This window comes from Ambystoma mexicanum, chromosome 10 (assembly GCF_040938575.1).
Source record: "Ambystoma mexicanum isolate Mex_15411 chromosome 10, UKY_AmexF1_1, whole genome shotgun sequence".
NCBI lineage: Eukaryota > Metazoa > Chordata > Amphibia > Caudata > Ambystomatidae > Ambystoma > Ambystoma mexicanum.
In genome coordinates this window covers 917,898,029-917,912,988 of record NC_090932.1, presented here as the reverse complement: position 1 = coordinate 917,912,988, position 14,960 = coordinate 917,898,029, and the positions used below count along the sequence as shown (strand labels likewise).

At 46.1% G+C, this 14,960-nt stretch overlaps 1 protein-coding gene across 4 annotated transcripts in view; it reads left to right on the top strand.

Annotated features, from left to right (window-relative positions):
* The window catches only part of TTC14 (tetratricopeptide repeat domain 14), a 252,101-nt gene that overhangs the window by 150,264 nt on the left and 86,877 nt on the right, over positions 1–14,960 (top strand). For all 4 annotated transcript variants that reach the window (XM_069618672.1, XM_069618671.1, XM_069618670.1 and 1 more), the window contains one exon: positions 4,262–4,384. In XM_069618672.1, coding sequence (XP_069474773.1) covers positions 4,262–4,384 — 123 coding nt within the window. The remainder of the gene's footprint in view (positions 1–4,261; positions 4,385–14,960) is intronic.

Sequence of the window (14,960 nt, the reverse complement as noted above, 5' to 3'; positions counted from 1 at the left end):
TGTCATTGTTCATTCATGCGTATGTGTCATGCAGTGTTTTCACTGATGGGTGTTAATCTTCTATGGCCATCATAGTGGGGGTTGGCAGCTGGACATTGACCAATGCATTGGTGTGCATGTGGCTTGTGAGTATGGCATTGTGCAGTGAAGTACACACATGGCAGGGTCACTCCACAGTGATGATATAGTAGATGCAGGACGTCTCATGTACACCCATCATGTGCATTGTGAGTTCTGTGTTGCATATTATGGGAGGGGGGGGGTTGTTGTGGCTCCAGGTGTGTATGCCAGCGGGAGTTCAGGCTGTGTGTGTCAGGTGGCAGGGTGTGTACGGCCACACTGTGGCTACCTGTCATGTGATTCTTTGTGAAGTTTGGGTTCTGCTGTCTATTCAGTGGATGGGCGAGGGGTGATGCATGTGCAGTCGCAGCAGCCCACTCACGTAGCTCATTGCCCTGGTCACACACACACACACCACACTTACACAGGTCCGGAGCATTGGCAGCTGCACTCACCCAATACCCATGTGCTTTGTCCAGCATAGCGTTCCATGTACCGTGGCAATGTTGAATTCCGCAGTACCATTGAGTCATGGGTTGAGCCCGGGAAACGTGCGCAGCAATGTGTAATCACTAGCGTCGCATCACATACCATCTGTACATTCAGTGAGTGGTACTGTTTCCTATTGCGGAACACCATTTCAATTGCACGTGGTACTGTCAGCTCAATGTGGGTGCAGTCGAGTGCACCTATGCAATTTGGCATGCCTGCTATGGCATGGAAGGCCATCTTGGTGGCAATCACCTGGGGGAGGGTACGGGGCAGGGCAATCTGTTCAGACACATGTGCAACAGGGCATCCAGTACCTGAACCAGGATTATTGAGAAACAGGGTTGTGATAGGCCGTGCAGCTCACCGACTGTGTGTTGATAGGTACCGGTGCCAAGAAACAGCAGTACAGACACGACCTTCAGGAGGGGGGGGGGGGGTGGCGATGGGGGCGTCTATGCGGCCGTTGATGCGGCCGTTGATGTCGTCCTCTATCAGGCCAGTGATGTACAGGATTGTTGGACGGTCCAGCCGGTATAATGTGTGGATCTGTCCTGGGGTGAGGTTCCAGGGTGAGGCCCTGATGCGTGGTATTGCAGGCTGCCTGCGGGGTGCTGCCGGCTGGACAATGGGGTTTGCCATGGGTACAGGATTAGCTGGTTGCCGCCTACGCCTCCTCCTCCTCTGCAACATTACTGCCATCATGTGCAGTGCTGCCTGTTGGTTGAGTAGGCCCAGTCCCAATGCTACTAGAGCTGCTGCCTGCATGGTTCTGTTTTGAGTTGGGCTGGGTGTGGCCCTTTTGTACGCACCCAGTGGCCTGCTGGGTCCAGCTGGGCTGATTTGGTGCACCTGTAGCCTGATTCAGGACACCAGGCACAGTTTAACTTCATGTTCGCTGTGGCGGCGGTACCGCCACCGTGATCACGGTTTTACCGCCATTTTGTTGTCTGTGTTTCCATGTCCGCGCTACTTGTGATGCTCGCAGTGTTTCATATTGCCGGCAACGGAGGAGTTTCCGTGCAGGCGGAGTTTACGGGAGCTTTAACTCCGCGGTGGCGATTTGAGGTGGTGCTATTTCTGGGTTCGCAGGTCATGATTAGGCAGACGCGGAAACGGTGCCGGTATGGTTATACCAGCTGCGTTAATTACGGACCGGAGAACTTGTAATGAGGCCCATAGTCTTCAATGTCTTTGCAGAATGGAGAACGCCCAATGCGAAGACTACGCCTCCAGGTATCCCCAGAACCGCTCCAAGGGGGAACGGTCTCTGGATAGCATGGTCAGGGAAATTTGTCTACACATCCCCCCACCCCCCCCGACCCCCAACTCCCCTACTCAACAAGATAGTGCACATGATGCACCAGGAACCAGTCACCATGATATTGGTGGCACCCATGTGGGCCCGCCAACCTAGGTTCGGCCATCTAATGGAAATGTCCCTCTCTCCCCCGTGAGACTACCCTGCCCGTACAACATGTTGTCTCAGGACGGGGGGAGATGCTACACTCATGCCTGCAAACTCGGAACTTAGCGGCTTGGCTCCTGAGGTCATAGAGTTTGGACACCTTCAGCTCCCTCAGAGATGCATGGACATACTCGGGGAAGCTAGAAAACCTAACACTCGTTATTGCTATTCCAGTAAGTGGAAACGCTTTGTCATCTGGTGTAATACAAAGGACGTCGATCCCATTGACTGCTCGCCTACACAAATTGTGTTGTACCTAACTCATTCGTTAGATTCAGGACTGGTTTTTAATTCTCTAAAGGTTCATCTAGCTGCTCTCTCAGCCTACACTACGTCACAACAGAATTCCAATCCACTGGAACTCTTCATCATTTGCTGCTTGTCAAGACTTCAAGCCCTCTCTGAACTGCCTTTAACTAGGGTTGCGTTTTGGGACTTAAAAGACTTAGTATGCAACTAAACCGTCTCTAGAACCTTGAACTAAGATCATGTTACACTAACCATTTTCCTTCCTTTAAGTGACTTGACTATATGTTTGCAAAGTAAATGCATTACCGTATAAACCGTTGAAGACTGCATGAGTGCGCAATAACCGATAATTCGATTACATTGTCTTTTCCCTTTCTAACGTTGCTACAAATGTAACCGCGAACAAACACAAAATGAAAGTGCCCTTTGAAGTGTATTATCAAGTATTCCTAAGTGTTGTAGTATAAACGTCTGAAGTATTTAAAGTGATTCTGGTGTAAATATAATAAATATATACTTTTTATATAAATATGTGTAAGGGCTTCTTTACTGTGCCTGTTTAACTAGATTCAGTGTACTTGCCTACAGCTCGATCTTCCTCTTAAGCTAAGCCTGACTGCTCTGCCACTCTACCAAGGTCCTGAGTTAGTAATGATAATGATACTAAGAGTTGGGGATCTTCCAACAACTAGGATAGTTTACTAAAGTCTTACTACCAGTAGGACTTTAGGAAAACTCCCCTAACATTTCCACCTTCTAAAAAGTAATAGATGTTGGTACCGTTTTAGTATTCTTAAAGGAATGAGTGTAGAAGCTCACCAATAGTGTTTACCTACATTGAATACCATTGTGATCTTAAAGTGTAATTGGGTTTTGCTCCCCAGATCTGCTTCATACAGACCTAAAACAGTCTTTGGGTTGCTTAAAGCCCATCTTTAAAAGTATATGGTTACCTTGGATAGCTACTGCGCTTCTCAACTTGTAACACTGGGTTGTGCCTCCCCTGACACTGCTTGGAGCATTTCCAAAATGGTCATAGTGTCAATTATTTACCTTGAAATACTTTGTGTCTTAAAGTGTAATGTGGTTTTGCTGTCGCTCGTTTGCTTAGTGCATTCTAAAAGAGTTGAGTGTTATCATTGAGTAGCTTGAGGCTCCTCCAGAAAGTATGTTTTGATTTACTAGTTCTGAACTGAGTTCTAAAAAGTAATGTTGCACAGTGTATATTTGTAACAGGATTGGTTTATGTGATTTCATAACTGAGTGTCACTGCATGACTGACGAGAGTCAACTAGCCTTGAAATACTGATTGTTTTCTAAAAGTATATCTAACCTGGTCTACTTCTCCAAGAATAGATTAGTATCCTGAATGTATAACCTTGGGTTTGACTCGCCTTGACTTGCATCTTGCTACTCTAAATAAGGATATACCTTGGTTTGCATACCATAAGGTATTGAGTTGGTTTTATGATTGTGTTTATATGATGTTATAGTACTTACTTACCCAAGATTTATCTTAGTATACATGTATTTAAATAAACCCTTTTATATTTACAATACATAATGTTTCAGTGTTTTCTTGGACCAAATGTATGCTACAGTTTCTTTGTACCAAGCTACAGCCCTCTCTTCCTCCTAAGATAAACCTGCCTGCTCTGTCAATGCTACCATATTCTCAGGTGGTACAGCCTTATACTAAGAGTGGAGCTTATGTACTGCCTCATATGTATGGTTTTATGAAGCCCTTAGTTGGACTTTAGAAAAGCTGGCTTAACAGGGTGAATGGACTAGAGCTGTTCCTGTGCGCTCTCAGATGCAATAGATCCTCCGGTAAATAAAAGTTAGTCTGTGAAGATGTGGAACTCAATATGCAGAATTCTGCATTGATAACATTTTAGTACATGTGTTTCACAATACTGTAAACCATATTTGATCATTGTTACTCCTATTGATGGTAAATTCTAATCGTTTTATGCACATGCCATTTGTTTCTAGATATGCAACAAAAGGAAGCTTAAATAAAGCAATAGATGACTTTGAAATTGCATTAGAAAACTGCCCGACTCATCGAAATGCAAGGAAGTACCTTTGCCAGACACTTGTGGAAAGAGGAGGACAGTAAGTATTTTTTTAATATATGCACAAGATCATGACTTTGCTATCAAGAGACTTCTGTATAGCAATCTTAGTCATCCATCCACTTTGTCCATAAAACATATCTCTCCCTTACACATTAGGCAGGGGAAAGACGGACTCATCCTGTCTCATCTTGTCTTTTGGAGGGAAATAACAGGCAGACTAGATTTCATTGCATTTCGGGAACAAAAGGGTGGAGGGTGAGGAATAGGACTCAGAATATCAGTGAGTGAATCCAGTCTTCAAGTGAAGAAGCATAAAACTGCCAGAATTTGTTGCACAAAGATGAACAAATCTGCATTCTCTCCAATTGTGTTAATGAAAATACAGTGAGTCACGTGTTTTTGGAGCAGAAGCTTCTGACATTTTACTACTAGATCATTAAGGAGGGGGATCTGTGAAGCATTTGCCATGAGGTAAAGAGCCGTGTGTCATCTTTGTCGGTAAAAGGCTGATGCTGTAGTGCCTGTTTAGGCACATGGAGTTAGGAAAGATTTTCTTTTTGCTGCTTTCCCTCCATAGACATTAATGGTATATCCAACGTTTTGCTATTGTTTTGAACTTCCTCTGATTTGGGAGGCAAGTGAAGCCTTTTTAACTTAACTGACTGCTAAGCTAATCTTTTTGCAGGCAATGAGTAGTCCCTATGGCTATCTGTTAGGGTAGAGGTCTCGCTTTGCGTACAATCCCCACTCGCTGTGAATGCCCCAGCACTTGCTGGACACCTGGATTTTTAGTCTGATTCTCCTGGGTGAGTGGGAATCTTTTTCCCCACTCACTTCCCCTTTCACTCTGATCTAGGGAACCTTTTTGGTCCCTTTTTGGGATTATGCTTTCCTCCAATTCGTAGACATCTACCTTTTAATGGAACAACACACAGCACCTTCTGTGCAGTGTTTTCAGAAGGTCCCAGAGCTTCTCCTTCATTTTTTCATTGTTTCCCTGACTAAACTCTTGCAGTTTTGTAGCAAAAAGATGGGTATCCCCTTCGTCTTGGATCTAGGGAACGTATGAGATCAAAGAACCAGGAGAAGTGGTTGTTAGGCAGAATTGCTTGCAGTACCCTCTGGGACCACCACATAAAATTAGGACTACAGGTGTAAGCAAAACCAACCTTTGGTATAAGTATGTACTAACTACACAGTTTTATGTAGCAGGGCTGAGCAGTCGGGCTTATCTCAAGAGGGAATGTGAGCTGTACAAGATGTTACACAGAGGTCTTGCAATCACAGTGGTTCAAGTAAACACTTACACTCACAGTTTCTTGGTAAAACACTTATTAATTTATTACACAATCATTTAGAAAACATTCACAAGTAGGCAAATTAATATTCTACACAAATACACTGCAGTACTAAACCAATAAGCTTCTGGACAAATTAGGCTCCCCTGAAATGGTAGCAAAATGGCATTTCAGTCACTTTAAATAGGAGTAAAAAGGCACAAGTTAATAATATGGATCACAAATACTTTCAGCTCACTAGAAGTCAATTCAATAGGCCTAGGCCAAAGTCAATGGGCTAGTGTCTTGGATAGGAAAGAGCAGTTCTGGTAGTAAACGGTAAAGTCTTTGCCAAAGTGCTCAGAAGTAGTTTGTATGAAAAAGAATCATATGTTGGTCACAAGCTGATTAGGCCTGCAAGATGGGAAAGTTTCACAAACTTTCACTATGAGAGGCAAGTTCTCTCAATTGGGTTGGCACAGTACCTTTTAATATGAAGAAAAAGAGGCAGCTGAAGACGTTGGTTCCTGGCAGTTCCTGCAGATCACGCTGTTCCTGAGCCTCGGTCGTGGGGACAAGAGAGAGGACGTCGGGGGACTCCTGCAATGCCACGGGATCATCGGAAAACACTGACAAAATTGAGTCACTTCAGTTCGAGTAGCTGTAGTCAAGCACACAAGCTGGTGTCCTTCCCCCTGGTTAAACCTAACCAGCTCGAGAATGGTATCAAGGTGGCTTACGAGTTTATTGGTCCCACCAACTCAAACGGAGAAGCCATCCTTGAAGGAGCTTCTCTGTCGAAAGGAACTTGGCAATTCGGACCTGCAGCAGGGCTTCACCGGGCAAACCAACGGTCCAGGAATTGCAGCAGCCACTCTCTTCCAGCTCTTCTTCGGTTCTTTCGCTCCAGTGGTTGACTCTTCTTCCAAGCCAAGAGACTCACCTTTTAAACAGTTCTCTCCCTTTCATTCCAGCCTAGCTGTCACTCAGCCTGCAGGATGGCTGTCCTTGCCGGACAGCCAGCCAACCAATAAGGCCAGAGTGCATTCAGGTCTCCTAGGAGACTAAGCACAGGGAGTTTCGGGCACCTCCCTCACTTTCTGGCCACCCCAGACACTTGGGCGCTAGAGGCGGTCTTCAGTCCTGAAGCCTGCCAAAGGCATTCGAACAAAGGGACCAAACCTGGTTTGGCACGCAGAGACAAACCCTAAAAGGATCTTTACATTTTTTTTTTTTTTTTAAACGGCGAAAAAAGACCAGGACCCGTTCTGGTTTAAGGTGCCACCTTGAAAACCATGGCTCCTGTGTTTTTTAGCTACCGGTGTTCGTGGTCGGGAAAAATCATGTTAGTTCATTGTAAAACCACTGCCACCAGCCATTTCAGTAGGAAAGGGTAGTATTTGACTGCTACATGAATATTTAGACACAGGGGATACCAGGTAACCCCTCCAGCACTCTATAGGCAGATAGTGTGTGCTGGGTCTAGGAATTTGAAAAGACGAGTTCCATTTCACTTTACATTCTCTGGGAAACAGTAGTTTATCCCAGAGAAGGTATTTAAACCTTTTGGAAGTCTAACACATCCCTGTGCCACTACATTGAGGGTGCTGTGTAACACAAATAAAATACAATATGCCTATGGAGTTGGTTAGACTCCATAACCAAAAGAATAAACACAGAAAACACATTGAAAATGAAAAGTTCAAAGTACCAAAGTTTAGCAAAAGAGCTGGAGGGCTCGAAGGTAGAGGGAATCAGCACATTTATGAGAATTCTCCCTAACGGTGGACACACGGAACAATCAACAGTTAGAATGTAAATACAATCGACTCTGATGGCTGAAAGAGAGGTTAAGCTCGGTCAAGTGATAGTAATTATATATTCATATTTTATTGATATAATAAACAGTTGCATATAATTAGACAAAGTATTAATCATAAAATGTATACAAGCATAAGAAAGTTCTAAAAACATTCCAATTTGATACTTTAAATTCCTAGACCCAGCACACACTATCTTCCCATAGAGTGTTGGAGGGTTTACCTAGTATCCGCTATGTCTAGAAACTCGTGTAGCAGTCAAATGCTACCCTTTCCTATAGAAATAGCTGGTGGCAGTGGTTTTACAACAAACTACCATGATTTTTCCCGACCGCGAACACCGGTAGCTAAAAATCGCTGGAGCCATGTTTTTCAAGATGGTGCCTGAGCCCCCTTTGTTTAAACAGGTCCCGGTCTTCTTTTTTTCGCCGTTTCTTTTTGGAAAGGTCCTTCTAGAGTTTGTCTCTGCGCGCCAAACCGGGTTTGGTCCCTTTGTTCCTACGCCTTTGGCAGGCTTCAGGCCTGAAGACCGCCTCTGGCACCTGAGTGTCTGGGGTGGGCAGGAAGTGAGGGAGGTGCCCAAAACTCCCTGTGCTTAGTCTCCTAGGAGACCCAAATGCACTCTGGCATGAAGGCTGACTGTCCGGCAAGGACTGCCACCCTACTGGGTGAGTGACACCTAGGCTGGAATGAATGGGAGAAAACTGTTTAAAAGGCTAGTCTCTTGGCTTGGAAGGCAGAGTCAACCACTGGAACGAAAGAACCGAAGACGAGCTGGAAGAGGACGGCTGCTGCAACTCCTGGACCATTGGTTTGCCCGGTGAAGCCCTGCTGCAGGTCCGAATCGGCAAGTTCATCTCGAGGACGACTTCTTCCTTTGAGTTGGTAGGACCAATCAACTCTTAAGCCACCTGGATACCATTCTCTGAGCTGGTTAGGATTAACCAGGGAGAAGGACACCAGCTTGTGTGCTTGAACAGGTACCGGAATCGAAGATTTGCCAGTTTGCCGGCTTTGTGACCAGTCCCTGTGCAGTGCAGGAGTCCCCCGACGTCCTCCCTCTTGTCCCCACGACTGAGGGTCAGGAACAGCGAGATCTGCAGAAACTGCCAGGAACGGAAGTCTTCAGCTTCATCTTTTTCTTCAGTATAAGGTACTGCGAAAACCTGATCGACAGAACTTACCTCACACTGCGAAAGTCTGTAAAACTTTGGCAACTTTCAGGCCTCCTCAGCTTGTAACCCCGCATATGAACCTTTCTTCTACAAACTACTTCTGAGAACTTTGGCAAGACTTTACCGTTTAATAACCAGAGCCGTTTTTACCTATACAAGACTCTAGTCCATTGATTTTGGCCTACCTGTTGCATTGAATAAACTCTTCTGGTGAACTCAAATTATTTGCAGTTTCAGACTTACTGTAATATTCGTTTTATTAACTTATACCTTTTTGCTCCTACTTTAATGCCATTGTGCTCCTACTTCAAGGGAGCTCAACTGCTTAGTAATCAGTACTGTAGTATATTTTTGTGTGATAATTGGTTGCCTTATTTAGTGAATCCTTTATAAATTATTGTGTAAATAAAGTGTTTTACCAAGAAATCTTGACTCTAAGTGTCTATCTGAGTACTTTTAAATATAGAACTCTTGTCTAACACCCTTACAGCTCACATTCCCTCTTGAGATAAGCCTGGCTGCTCAGCTCGTTAGCAAAAACTGTGTGGTACATACTTGTACCAAAGGTTGGTTTTGCTTACACCTGTAGTCAGTTGTGTGTAGTGGTCCCAGAGGGTTCTACATGCAAACTGTGCCTAACAAAGCTTGCTGCATCCTCCTGGGCCGTCGAACTGCTCGGTGAAGCCCTGCTGCTGTGCTGAAACTCCTTGTTCTAATCAACAAGAGAAGCTCCGGAAAGGACGACTTCTTCCCTTGCGTTAGTTGGACCAACTTACCCAGAGATTAACTTTGCTGAAAGACCTTCCCCAACTGGCTGTACTTTGCTGCTGCAGGTGCCAAGGGTCGATAAATCTGTAGTCGAGTGCAACGTCTGTAAGTCGGCCAAAAGCTCCAGGAGTCTCCTGAGGACCCTTCCGAAGCAGGACCACCCAAGCTTGCGTCACCTCACCAGAATGCTGGACTCAAGTAGTGAAGGAAGCCCAACCGGTGTCCAAGATCTGCTGTGGTGCTATTTACTGAGCGCTGAAACCGCGAAGTGCTGCTGATCTGAAAAGAGCCTGCAGCTGCCACCGATCATCAAATTGCTGCCGCAGGAGTCCCCAGACGTCCTCCCTCTTGTCCCCACGACTGAGGCCCAGGAACACAGGATCTGCATTGCTGCAACCAGACAGAAGCCAGCTGGACCCTCTTCTTGTGACTTTGGGGTACTTACCTCATTGTCTGTAGCTTGCTCTTCTCTGTTGAGACATGCAGCAGCTGTGTTTTCTAGAGTTGATCTCAGCTCTAACTTTCACAGGTGTAACAGCGTGTGACCCTACAATGATTTTTCTTCAACAAACTCTCTAACTTGGTGCAAGACATTTGCTATCCAAGTGCCACAGCTCCATAGACTTTGCTCCAATTGACTTTGGTTGTCCTGGCTCCCTGCAGAATTCTATTCATTGACTTTGATTCTTAATATCCCTCATAGGTGATGTATTGGTTTTAAACTAATATTGCTGGGAAAGGTTTTTGTCTAGACTTCATTGGAAGATATAAAGTTGTCACATGCTCTGAGAACCTGTTTAACCTTTTTCCTTCCTCTAAACCTTTCCTTTGTACTAACCTCAGAATTTACAAAGCATACAAGTGTTATATAAATGCCATTACTGTCCTATTTAGTGAAGTCACCTCACAGTGTAGGAAATGTGTATGAAGCATCACTAAAGAGTATCTACTTGCTTTGGGTTGATTCTGAGAATGTATTTTGAAGTGTATTTCGATTGTTGTACATTGCCCTTTTTAAAGAATGCTTATTTAAAACTGACCGGTAAATAAATAATTATTTTACTAGAAAACCTTTTAAATACCTTCTCTGGGATAAACTACTGTTTCCCAGAGCAGTGGAGTGAAATTGACTTCACTTAGCCCTGTAAAATTATAGACCCAGCACACCCTATCTTACAATAGAGTCTTGGAGGGGTTACTTAGTATCCCCTATGTCTAATTACTCATGTAACAGTCAAATGTGAACCTTTCCCTTCAGAATGGCTGGTGGCAGTGGTTTTACATGATTTACCCTGACCGCGAACTGTTCGCAGCTCCTGTAATGTTAAATCGCCATGTTTTTCAAGATAGTGCCTGAGCCTCCTTTGTTAAAACGGTTCCCGGTCTTCTTTTTTTGCCATTTCTTTGTTGAAAGGTCCTTCTTGAGTCTTTCTCTGCGCGCCAAACCGGGTTTGGTCTCTTTGTTCATTCGCCTTTGATGGGCTTCAGGAGTGAAACCCGCCTCTGGCGCCTGAGTGTCTGGGTGGGCAGGAAGTGAGGGAGGTGCCCGAAACTCCCTGTGCTTGGTCTTTTAGGAGACCCAAATACACTCTGTGGTGATTGGCTGGCTGACTGTCCGGCAAGGACAGCCACCCTGCTGGGTGAGTGACAGTTAGGCTGGAATGAATGGGAGAGAACTGAATAAGAGGCGAGTCCTTTGGCTTGGAAGGCAGAGTCGACCACTGGACGAAGGAACTGAAGAAGAGCTTGAAGAGGACGGCTGCTGCAACTCCTGGGCCGTTGGTTTGCCCGGTGAAGCCCTGCTGCAAGTCTGAATCGCTAAGTTCGCATCGACAGGGAAGCCCTGCAAAGGACGACTGTGATGCTGGAAATGCATCGGAGGGACAGGGCCTCCGTATCCTTGTCCTTTACTACCTTTTATCGTGTGTTCTGTCGTGTTTTCCGCGCAGGAGATCACGTGGGACTCCTGGCGGTGCAGCTCTCTTTTGGTTTGGTGAACGGACCCGTGGGATACCCTTATGGCACCAATGGGTGGGGGGGTACAACCCTGTGCCCCTAGTGTATGTTTTTGGCACCTATGGGTGGCCCGCAGAGCAGGGTATGGGCTGGTGGCAGCTCCATGCTGAATTTGACAGGTGCGTGGAGTATCCTCCATTTTGGGATACCCTGGCCCTGCCATTGGGATCATTTGATTCCTGATGGAAAACAAAATGGCCCCTGTGGCCTCTTGCTTTCTATTACCTATTACCTTGTTTTCCCAAAGTCCTGGGAAGCCCTGACTCTGTCCCTTCCCCCTGACTGGCTGTTGGGTGGAAGTGCCATATAGGGTGTTGTTGTGAAGGCCCGGCCAGACTAGCTGGAACCGTCCCAGTGACTGTATGTTGTGGGTACCTCCTGTAGGTGGGACCCGGGTGAATAGAGTGTGTGACGAATATGCATTCTGTGTTGTGGATGTCTAGTATCTGGTGGTTGACACAATGACTGAGACAGCCCTGCCCGAAACCGGTATGAATGCAGTATGGAGTGTTGAATGGCTCGGTACTTGTCCCAATACACATAACTTGTTGTGAGTGTCTGGAGAGAAGAGAATGGCCTGAATACCTCGTGTGCCTGATTGGCTGCCTGCCTGCCTGCCTGCCTGCATGAATGCCCTTAGTCGTGATTGGATGCTTGAGTGTGACCCAGCGGAATGAATGGGAGATCAACAGTATAATCTGGGGACCTCTCACCGCTAGGAATCGTGTTCAGAAGCTGAAGTCCACTACGAGTAACTGGAGTAACTGAAGCTTGACCTTGAAGCCCTGCTGGACGAGAATAATTGCTGTTGCTCTCCTTCACAATCTGAAAGCTGCTGTGTCTCCAAGGACTGACCCAGAGAGGACCTGGTAAGGCGCCCTCTTCCCGAGCTACGAGGGATCATCGTGCACCAGCTGATCTTTGCCAAAGCTCCCTGGTATACAGACCTTCGACAGGCTGCCGACCCGAGACAGGGACTGCCGCGGAATCTCAAAGAGAAGCACCCGGACTGTTGTCCGCCACGGTCGACGACCGCCGTCGCCGACCGGAGCCGCCATGCTCCCGATTGCCTAAGAACTTCAATTGATCATCGGACGCTCTCGTCTGCATCGTCGCCCGCTTTATCCCGCTGGAGAAGGCCCGACCTTTGACGCGCCGAGGAGCATCCGCCGGTGGGTTTCCCGCCACCTAAAGACCACAGAGACGCTGACGACTCGACGCCCTTGCTGGGCCACAGTTCTTCATCTTCTCTTTGCGGTCCAGAACTATCGTCACCGAGGTGCCCCGCACGCCTCTTCCTTGCAGGACGCCAACGCTCCGCCGTCAACGAGCACCGCTAGGAACGAAGCTACCACTTCACCGCCGTAGTTCAACCTGTTCTCCGTCGGACGTTCGACCCGTGACTCCTGCCTTAAAGGGAGGGCACTCAAGAAGGTCCGTCGATTCCCCCGATGCCGAACGCCGAGTTCCTCGACGCCTCTCGACGATCCGTGGCTCCGGCTTTAAAGGGAGTCACTCAAGAAGGATCCTTCAACGCGCCTTCGAACTCTACTCCACCAGGTACATTGGGGGGATAAAACCTTAATAGGAGGAAATAAGACTACTGAACAATATATGGACTGGGCTTGTGCTATATATCTTTATCTACAGGTTGCCCAGGTGGGGGGGGGCGGTGGGGATCTCCACACAGAACTATGCCTAGGGGTAGGGGTCAGAAATCTGCCTATTGTTTCAACCATCTTGCGTTCTTTCCTATCTCTATTGGTGGTTTCCTCTTTATTGATCTGTGTGGCATTTTAACCGTACAGTTGATGCACTTTAATGAGATTTGATAACATTGGTGGTACCACTTTAGAATTGTATATATTTATCATTGTTGATTTCCGAGTACAAAGTGCGTTATTGTGATCGTGTACATACCTTTTGAATATTAATTATATAAAGACTGTGTTTTCAGTAATACAGTGTGTGGACATTCCTTTGTGGGGGTTCGGGGACTACACTGTACTTAAGAACCAGCCTGCATCACCTCCTGAGAAGCTAGGCCTTGATTGCTCGTCCATTGCTACCGCTTGAGAATCTTGGCTGGGGTCCTCTGTGCTTCTCCTCTACCATATAGAGAGCGGAAGTACAGGCACCCCCCACCAGTATCTTCACAACGACTTCTCCCTTTGAGTTGGTAGGACCAATCAACTCCCAAGTAAGCCACCTGGGCACCCATCTCAGAGCTGGTTGAATTTCCTCAAATTGCTGCAGGAAACCGTAGAGCCAGGCAGAGAGACACCAGATTGTGTGCGTTGCTTGTAAGTGTGCCTAAAGCTTTTGGTAATTTCCGGACTCCCACGAAGCAGGACTGATCAAGCCTAACCCCACTCAGTTGAGTGCGGGACCTCAGATGTGAGGAAAGTCCACCTTGACAGCCAGGAAACACGTTTATTGCTATTTGCTGAACCGCAAGGAGCTGAAACACGAAACAGCCACTGAAAGTAAAGTTTGCCAGTTGCCAGCTTTGGCGGTGCAACTACAGTGCAGGAGTCCCCTGACGTCCTCCCTCTTGTCCCCAGGACTGAGGCCCAGGCACAGTGATCTGCAGAGCTGTACAGGAACAGAAGTCTTCAGCTGCATCTTTTTCTTCTTTACTAAGGTACTGTAAACTAACCTAAGAGAACTTACTTCTTACTGTGGAAGTGCTGGTAACTTCTGCAACTCGCAAGTCTAATCAGCTTGTGGCCCTACGTTTGATTCTTATTTTTCTCAAAGACTCCTAAGAACTTGTGCAAAAACTTTCCATTTACCTACCTAATGTGTAGCATCCTATACAAAGACTACGGCATATTGACTTTGGCTTAGCCTATTGAATTGAATGACTCTTCTCTTGCTATCTGAAAGTATTTGCCCTTCTTATGAATATTTGTAAATTCTTGTGTTTTATTAACCTTTGCCTTCTACTTACCTTTAAAGAGTATTCTGTATGCCAACAGTAAGGTATTAATGTCCCCAGCACCCTTGTCATTGAAGTCAGCCTGGTCTGATCCAGAAACTCAGAGTATATAGTATTGAAGTGTATCTGTGTGCTACTGGTATATTGCTCCCTTCTTAAGAAGGCTTTATGACGGACTGATACACTCCAGATTTCTTGCATAAACAATAGTTTAAGAGTTTATTTGAATACCTGTAACTGTAAATATTTGTGTAACTCCACTACTGCTCACATTTCCCCTCTTGAGATGAGCCTGGCTGCTCAACACGCTACCGAAACTGTGTCGTGCAAGTTTATACCAAAGGTTGCGTTGCCTTTACCTGTAGTCGTAGTTGCTTGTAGTGTTCCCAGAGGCTGCTGCATTCAAACTTTGCCTAACACTGGTGGCAGGCGGTGAGGATATATTGTAGAGTTGTTACATTTAGAGTTTACTTTACCTTTTTTCAAATAGTAACCTTCACAAGGCTAAGCTACACTAGAAAAGCAATTGTAACATGCCAGATATGGATAACTTCAGACAGGAAGCCCTGATCATTTTGACAGTAGAGCAACTGAAAGAAATGTGTAAAGTCAGGTC